General features: G+C 46.5%; 1 protein-coding gene across 1 annotated transcript; it reads right to left on the bottom strand.

Annotated features, from left to right (window-relative positions):
• Positions 1–347: 347 nt before the first annotated feature.
• LOC308391113 (uncharacterized protein) lies at positions 348–7,862 on the bottom strand (the record flags this gene model as incomplete). The annotated part of the gene is made up of 6 exons (XM_080873579.1): positions 7,680–7,862; positions 7,416–7,466; positions 6,833–6,910; positions 6,280–6,548; positions 667–828; positions 348–413 (listed from the first exon to the last, which is right to left on the bottom strand). The coding sequence occupies exons 1-6, from the start codon at positions 7,813–7,815 to the stop codon at positions 348–350; spliced, it is 762 nt and encodes a 253-aa protein (XP_080729705.1). The 5' UTR covers positions 7,816–7,862.
• Positions 7,863–9,464: the final 1,602 nt, after the last annotated feature.

Raw genomic sequence — 9,464 nt, 5'->3', positions numbered from 1 at the left:
AACCTCTATAAAATATAACAAAATGATTCTCCAGAAGGTTTGTGTCCCTTATTGTTGGTCTACTATAATGAGAAGACTGCAGGAGCACACCGACTGTTACCATAAGGTGCAAAGTGAAGAAAAAAAGAAAAGCCAGATTAGACTTTGCCAAAACATCTAAAACCTCAGCATTGGAAGACCATTCTTTATTCCTTAAGGCCTAATACCAACCTATACCGCAGTGTGAGGTATTTGGACATTTGAAACATGCAGATTGCAGTTGGGATGATTTGGGCCACAAACTGACAGGAAAATGTGACAGTTCACTCAGTCTCAACACTGTCACCACTTTGTGTGAACTGACAAATTCACAGGTTTTCAGTGGTACAGCAGATGTTGGCGGTGTTATTGATGAAACCTGAATCGTTTTCACCCTGATAACAGTTTAAAGTAGAAGCAGAGGTGGGAAGCAACAAAGTACAAACACTGATACTGTACTCGGCTCAGCAGCTCAGAACCAAAAGCTATATCAAAAACATTGACAGGTAAACTTATGTAACATGTTAACATAGGACCCTTTCTTTCATATAAGCTTTCCAATTCTTGCATCCATTAAATGTGGAGAGATAAGGCAAGACATCACAATTGCCTCCAACAGCTGCTGTTTTCATGTGAATTGCCTCTCACCCTCAGACCTTTCTCAACAGGGTTGAGGTCAGGGGAGTATGGGGCCACACCATGGGTTTCTCTCCTTTTATTCTCATAGTAGCCAATGCGACAGATGTTCTTTGCACCATGAGATGGTGCATTGTCATGCATGAAGATAATTTTGCTACGGAAGGCACAGTTCTTTTGGTACCATGGAAGAAAGTGGTCAGTCAGAAACTAAAGGTAACCAAATTACAGTCGCAAATAACATTACATAATACATTTATGTAAATTGCCAAGGTCATTATCACAGACTTTAAAGGTGCACATCCACATAGTAGTAAACCTCAAGAGTTCTGCATTTCTGCTCAAGTTAAAAATAATTTACATTTCTGTATTTTCACCATTCTTTAGTGCACACACAGTAAATTGACATAGCTACTGGCCACTATGAAGTTTGGTGTTTTGTAGGTTAAAATTCAGCTTATTTAAGGATATTATTTCATTATTAGGAACTATATCTTTGAGGTCCGTATCATTTTCATGTCATACCTATAAGCAATGAACTCACCACCCTTCCCTATTCAATTCAATACAATTCAATTTTATTTATATAGCGCCAAATCACAACAAAAGTCGCCTCAAGGCGCTTCATAGATACAGAGAAAAACCCAACAATCATATGACCCCCTATGAGCAAGCACTTTGGCGACAGTGGGAAGGAAAAACTCCCTTTTAACAGGAAGAAACCTCCAGCAGAACCAGGCTCAGGGAGGGGCGGCCATCTGCTGCGACCGGTTGGGGTAAGAGAAGGAAAACAGGATAAAGACATGCTGTGGAAGAGAGACAGAGATTAATAACAGATATGATTCGATGCAGAGAGGTCTATTAACACATAGTGAGTGAGTAAAGGTGACTGGAAAGGAAAAACTCAATGCATCATGGGAATCCCCGGCAGCCTACGTCTATTTTTTTTTTCTGCCTGTCCCATTTGGTTCTTTAGCCATCAGAATTGTTGTCTGAAGACCAACAAGGATACCCAATGGATTTACTTTGCCAAGTGGATCATCGTGGCATTGCCGTATTGGTCCATTTGGTCGATCTTTGTTTTTATTATTTATTATATTTTATTTTCAGATGTTACAGACGGGACAGACATGAGTGAGGGATAGGAAAGGGAGAAAGAAAGAGGAAGGAAAGGAAAAACAGAAGGGGAGAGGGACAGTGAGAAAGGGGGGGAGAAAAAAAAAATCTCCTGGATCACCTGTTGAGAGAAGAATAGAAAACAAGCAAAAAAGACAAAAAAAAAACCAAAGCAACATACTAAACACAACACCATCGAATTAATCTAGCTAAGTGTAAACAGCAGTAAATACTAAATATTCAGTGTTGTTGTGCAGCACGCAGGACAGATGTGCTTCGGAGTAGCAGCTAGGAAAGGTGTAATTTGGGTCTATGAGCAGTGAACACCCGTGTGCATACCTGTGTGGATCAGCGCGCTTGTATTCCAAAGGTTTCTCCATGTAACGATCTGCTAGGGAGTGTGGGGGGGCCACAGCCCCGTCCTCCAGGGTGTGAAGCAGGTATGGAGGAGATCAAAACTCCAGACATCCAGAGGCCCCCAGAACACAAGAGACCAAGGAAGACCAACAGAGGGGCAGCCGCGCCACTGTTCCAGTAAGAGCTGAGGAGAGTCCCAGATGAGGGTTCACTCAGCAGCCGCGGAGCAGAAGCCAGGGGGAGTTGCAGTGACGCGCCCATGAGCTCCGCCGGCCGCCAGCTGTGCCTGAGTGACCGAGCCCCAGGCCGAGAGGCCGGGGGCACCCCACCTCCGAAGGGGCCCGAGCGAGCCCCAGGCTCCAGGCCCCGATAAGCGGCCGCCAAGGAGTGAGCCGGTGTGTACCTGGACGCCCACCCCCAGACACAAAGAACCACCAACGCACCGACACCTGGGGGAGTCCGCCACTGGCAGGGGAAGTGGTGGTGGGTGGAGATAGGCCTCCAAACCTTGGAGGGCCTGAGGTGTCCCCAGAGAGGTGGCGTCTGATACCCAACCTGACATATAGACACAGACATACAGGCACACACAGACACAAACATCCATTCCCCCCCTCATGCTCTCATATGCACTCACTCCACACTCAACCAACGTGGAGACAGACATAAAGAGACGCTGTACACACGATCACACTCCCCAAGCGTACTCTACGAACCGGGTCTAGGTACCCTTGCCCCTGGAGGGGGCCTACGTCTATTGCAGCATAACTAAGGGAGGACTCAGGGTCACCTGGTCCAGCCCTAACTATATGCTTTAGCAAAAAGGAAAGTTTTAAGCCTAATCTTAAAAGTAGAGATAGTGTCTGTCTCCAAACTGGAAGCTGGTTCCACAGAAGAGGGGCCTGAAAACTGAAGGCTCTGCCTCCCATTCTACTTTTAAATACTCTAGGAACAACAAGTAGGCCTGCAGAGCGAGAGCGAAGTGCTCTAATAGGGTGATCTGGTACTACAAGGTCATTAAGATAAGATGGGGCCTGATTATTTAAGACCTTGTATGTGAGGAGCAGGATTTTGAATTCAATTCTGGATTTAACAGGAAGCCAATGAAGGGAAGCCAAAACAGGAGAAATCTGCTCTCTCTTTCTAGTCCCTGTCAGGACTCTTGCTGCAGCATTTTGGATCAGCTGAAGGCTTTTCAGCGAGTTTTTAGGACTTCCTGAAAATAATGAATTACAGTAGTCCAGCCTGGAAGTAATAAATGCATGAACTAGTTTTTCAGCGTCACTCTGAGACAGGATATTTCTAACTTTAGAGATGTTGCGCAAATGGAAGAAAGCAGTCTTACATATTTGTTTAATATGTGCGTTAAAGGACATGTCCTGGTCAAAAATGACTCCAAGGTTCCTCACAGTGTTACTGGAGGCCAAGGTAATGCCATCCAGAGTACGAATCTGGTTAGATACCATATTTCTAAGATTTTCAGGGCCGAGTACAATAACCTCAGTTTTATCTGAATTAAGAAGCAGAAAGTTGGCAGCCATCCAGGTCTTTATGTCTTTAAGACATTCCTGCAGTTTAACTAATTGGTGTGTGTTATCTGGCTTCATGCACAGGTAGAGCTGGGTGTCATCTGCATAGCAGTGAAAATGTATGCTGTGTCTTCTAATGATGCTGCCTAAGGGAAGCATGTATAATGTAAACAGAATTGGTCCTAGCACTGAACCCTGTGGAACTCCATAATTAACCTCAGTGTGTGAAGAGGACTCTCCATTTACATGCACAAATTGGAGTCTATTAGATATGATACAAACCACTGCAGTGCAGTACCTGTAATACCTACAGCATGTTCTAATAGGATATTATGGTCGACAGTATCAAATGCTGCACTGAGGTCTAGCAGGACAAGCACAGAGATGAGTCCACTGTCAGAGGCCATAAGAAGATCATTTGTAACCTTCACTAAAGCGGTTTCTGTGCTGAACTCTGAAACCTGACTGAAACTCTTCCAATAAGCCATTCCTCTGCAGATGATCAGTTAGCTGTTTGACAACTACGCTTTCAAGGATGTTTGATATGAAAGGTTGGAGATTCGCCTATAATTAGCTAAGACTGCTGGGTCTAGAGATGGCTTTTTGAGTAAAGGTTTAACTACAGCCAGCTTGAAGGCCTGTGGTACATAGCCGATTATTAGAGATAGGTTCATATTTAAGATCAAACAATTAATGGCAGGACTTCGAGCAGTTTTGTAGGAATGGGGTCTAAAAGACACGTTGATGGTTTGGGGGAGGCAATTATTGAAGTTAACTCCGAAAGATCTATTGGTGAAAAAGAGTCTAACATCAATGGTACTAAAGTAGCTGTAGATATTACATCTGTGGGATGATTGGTAATTTTTTCTTTAATGATAAAAATGTTATTTGTGAAGTTCATGAAGTCATTACTGGTTAACGTTAAAGGGATGGTTTGCTCAAAAGAGCTCTGACTTTCCCTCTGATTGTTCTTGGCATTTTGGTAAACTAGCTTTTTGTTGGGCTTTTTTTTTTTTAAATTAAAAAAAATATAAAACCACCCACGCAAATTATACCAATAATTTAGTTGTCTAGGATTACTATGGAAATGACTAAAATGTTAGAAATAGGTAAAGTACCTTAATCAGTGGACAAATAAACACATAACTTGAAGTTAAGAGTTTTATTCAAGAGCAAAGCAGTTTTCTTGCTATTGTGTCAGGACTGTGGAATTAGTGTAAGATTCCAAAGCCAAAGTCAAGTCTTCCAGCACCAACTTCAGCTGCTTCACATTTAGTGAACTGGAGTCACTCAGCAGGCCGCCCGCCGTGGCGTTGGAGTCACTCAGCAGGCCGCCCGCCGTGGCGTTGGAGTCACTCAGCAGGCCGCCCGCCGTGGCGTTGGAGTCACTCAGCAGGCCGCCCGCCGTGGCGTTGGAGTCACTCAGCAGGCCGCCCGCCGTGGCGTTGGAGTCACTCAGCAGGCCGCCCGCCGTGGCGTTGGAGTCACTCAGCAGGCCGCCCGCCGTGGCGTTGGAGTCACTCAGCAGGCCGCCCGCCGTGGCGTTGGAGTCACTCAGCAGGCCGCCCGCCGTGGCGTTGGAGTCACTCAGCAGGCCGCCCGCCGTGGCGTTGGAGTCACTCAGCAGGCCGCCCGCCGTGGCGTTGGAGTCACTCAGCAGGCCGCCCGCCGTGGCGTTGGAGTCACTCAGCAGGCCGCCCGCCGTGGCGTTGGAGTCACTCAGCAGGCCGCCCGCCGTGGCGTTGGAGTCACTCAGCAGGCCGCCCGCCGTGGCGTTGGAGTCACTCAGCAGGCCGCCCGCCGTGGCGTTGGAGTCACTCAGCAGGCCGCCCGCCGTGGCGTTGGAGTCACTCAGCAGGCCGCCCGCCGTGGCGTTGGAGTCACTCAGCAGGCCGCCCGCCGTGGCGTTGGAGTCACTCAGCAGGCCGCCCGCCGTGGCGTTGGAGTCACTCAGCAGGCCGCCCGCCGTGGCGTTGGAGTCACTCAGCAGGCCGCCCGCCGTGGCGTTGGAGTCACTCAGCAGGCCGCCCGCCGTGGCGTTGGAGTCACTCAGCAGGCCGCCCGCCGTGGCGTTGGAGTCACTCAGCAGGCCGCCCGCCGTGGCGTTGGAGTCACTCAGCAGGCCGCCCGCCGTGGCGTTGGAGTCACTCAGCAGGCCGCCCGCCGTGGCGTTGGAGTCACTCAGCAGGCCGCCCGCCGTGGCGTTGGAGTCACTCAGCAGGCCGCCCGCCGTGGCGTTGGAGTCACTCAGCAGGCCGCCCGCCGTGGCGTTGGAGTCACTCAGCAGGCCGCCCGCCGTGGCGTTGGAGTCACTCAGCAGGCCGCCCGCCGTGGCGTTGGAGTCACTCAGCAGGCCGCCCGCCGTGGCGTTGGAGTCACTCAGCAGGCCGCCCGCCGTGGCGTTGGAGTCACTCAGCAGGCCGCCCGCCGTGGCGTTGGAGTCACTCAGCAGGCCGCCCGCCGTGGCGTTGGAGTCACTCAGCAGGCCGCCCGCCGTGGCGTTGGAGTCACTCAGCAGGCCGCCCGCCGTGGCGTTGGAGTCACTCAGCAGGCCGCCCGCCGTGGCGTTGGAGTCACTCAGCAGGCCGCCCGCCGTGGCGTTGGAGTCACTCAGCAGGCCGCCCGCCGTGGCGTTGGAGTCACTCAGCAGGCCGCCCGCCGTGGCGTTGGAGTCACTCAGCAGGCCGCCCGCCGTGGCGTTGGAGTCACTCAGCAGGCCGCCCGCCGTGGCGTTGGAGTCACTCGGTTTGGAGAAACCTCCCTGGAAACCAACATTCTGACTGACTGCAGTTTTTCCCTTCACGGTTTTAACGTTGTTTGGCTTTTTCAAAGGCAATCCAGATTTCAAGTTTCCAACTGATGCTTCAGTATCCACTTCATTAGTTTCCTGTTGTACTGGAACAAAAATAAAAACAAAATTTAAACAAAACCACAGACACGATTAAGATTTAGTCAAATCCACACCGAGCAACTGGTCCCAGACTTTGTGCCCTACATGACTTTTTGGTCATATGCAAGGATACTGTTGCATAAATATCTACATTACGTCAATGAACAATGTAGATAAGGATTTTTAAGTCAATTACAACACCACTGACCAAAGCCCTCATGCATGTGCCCCACACAAGTGTGCTGTCACATGCTTGTCAACTACTGGCAACAAACTGGATCTTGCTTACCTTCATCAACATTTTGAGTCAATATTGACTGGAGCAGGGCAAGCGCTCTCTGTATTGAACCATCATTGGCTCCAAGACCTGTAAACACAACATTCTTATTATACAAAAGGTTTTCACATTGAGGGAAAGTTTATACTACAACCTTCAGCTGGTTTCCAAAGTTAACAAATATCTTCCTCCGAGTCCACACATACAGACAGTAACAGGTACTTACATAAGTGTCTATTTGAATTATGACCCTGTGTTTTATACTTTTAATTTGAAAACATTACACATAATATAACCATTAAACTCAACTGCTGGCAACAACCCAGTTCTTGACAATTTAAGCATTCCCCCCCCCCCCCTTCATTTTTCTTATTTAATAACTTCAAATCACATTGAGTAGTCTTGTCACAGGATACAAGACAAAAAAAAATGAATACACTTAGTACAACATGCCCTGATAAGCTTTTGAAAATTTTGTGTTCTATACATTTTTCACTCTTTCAGATGAATGACAGGCATTTTAATCACCAACCATCTTGAAATGAATGTTGTAACCGTGTGCCCTCAAGCATAAATTAGAAGCCAGGGACCTTACCTGTCTTTTCCCTCTGCAGCACTTTATTCTGTCTGTGATTCAATCCACTGACTGCAAAACAGGAGGAACATGATTTACAATTAGCGCATTTCTGTTCATTCTTTATGCCGTTTGATGCCAAAAGAGATAACTTGCAATAGCTAAGTGATATTTCCGAATCTTTACACCAGAACCTTCTAGCAGTTCCAAGATCTTATCTTACAAAAATCTACTCCTAAGTTAATTAACATAAATGTCAAACGAAGCAGAAAGAAGCTACAAAACCTCCAGCAAGCCAAACAGTCAGCAGACAAACGAGAATGGTCCGAAAAGCTCCCATTGTTCCAGCAACCAAGCACAGATGGAAGTCACCTGTGAGGTTTAAAAAGGCCACTGTGCAGGCGTCACACCTGCAGCTCATCAGCTCCAATTATCTTACTTTGGAAGAAAAAGAGGAGCAAAGACGCACTCCACACCAGTTGCTGGCAGTAATGCACCATTTTGCTGTTTGCAACTGCCAAGAAATATTTTAAAAGAAGAAGAGCCGAGAAGAAAAGGCAAGAAACTTTGCAGTCTTTCAGCTCATGATAGATCGTACAGGTAGTGATGGCCAAATGAAGCTTTCCGAAGCACTGAAGCTTGTATTGAAAAACGGTTCATTACTCGAAGCTTTTCAACACAGTCCTCTCCGGTGACATCTGGTGGTGAAAATTTTGAAGAGCAGCTTGAATCTGCAAAATAAAACGGACTGCTCAATTATCACTGCTCACGCAAGAGTGGAGTTCTCTCTGATATTGGGCCACCGTTCCGTTGCTTTGAACATGTAATTGGTTTTGTTTTCTCGATTGGGGGGCTGAAAAAAATGTAATGCGTATTTGCGTAATACATTTTGATCAATAAACTTTCCCTATTTAAACATGCACTATGGTGGCCTTTCTTTGCTCATAACTCCTTGATGTTGGTAAATACAATAAGTGAGCAATATATATAATATACATATGAGAATGCACAGCACATTATGGAGTATGCCCCTGCTGTGAAGTCCTGCCTCCATCTACTTGTCGTTTAATCACTGGACAGCTGGACAGGTTCATACAAAATATTAGATGAGGCCAATTGTCCTATACATATTTTTGACCTAGGGGTGGGATTGATTGTGAACTGGAAAGGGAAAATGCTTAGGAAGCTGAGTACGGCTGCATCGTCACTGATTTGTAGAATCATTTTGATTCGATACAGGATCCGATTCAATTTGATTGGAATCTGGAAAGTTTTGCCTCAGTCAGAAATATTACAAGTCTGATCATTTAACAGTATATATCCATAATTTCGTATCTATTAAAAGAAAGCTGACACATGTGAGACTTAATTAGAGATGTAAACAGAGAGTTATGAAACCTGCAGCTGCAGAAGCCAGCGAAAAAAAAGAGGCAAACACAGCGCGGACCCGCCGACACATCAAAATCTGGCTCTGACGCGTCGGGTCCGCGCTCTGTGTTCACGTTTGTATGCAGAATCCGTAAACCTGCTCCCAGTTACTGTTTTAGCTGCATGGTGTTTGACGACATGTTGTGAGGTTTAACCTGAGATGCTGGCGTTTCAGGCATAATAACGTTAATTTACAAATCGACACGGGATTTTAATGAATCAATATCACTTTATTCAATTTAGCATGGATTGTAATCAGAAAGGCGATAATCAAAACCCACCCCTAATCAAGAACTTGCAAAGTAAAAACATGCTCTATGTCAGGTAGCCCTTTTGTTATTTACAGTTAACAAGAGGATTAGTGTTACTGTGCGCTGGCTGAGTCTGTTTCTTTTCTTAGAAATAGTTTCTCCTGCCCTGAAGAAAATCCACTTGCATGGAACAGAAGAGGCTGTGGAGTGCAGGAACTACACTGCAAGTTGGTAGATATGCAGGTATCCCTGGGTCCTGCAGACTATCACCTAAAAACAATAAACAAAATGATTTTCTAAACTGTGTAGCAATGTCATGTACGTATACTGTCAAATACATTTTTGTAGTCTTCATCAGCTTTAATTCACATGGAAGTGTTCCTAAAGTCAT

Source organism: Rhamphochromis sp. 'chilingali' (assembly GCF_963969265.1).
Source record: "Rhamphochromis sp. 'chilingali' genome assembly, chromosome: 22".
Lineage (NCBI taxonomy): Eukaryota > Metazoa > Chordata > Actinopteri > Cichliformes > Cichlidae > Rhamphochromis > Rhamphochromis sp. 'chilingali'.
Note: the sequence above shows the minus strand (reverse complement) of the source record. Positions and strands in the feature narration are given on the sequence as shown.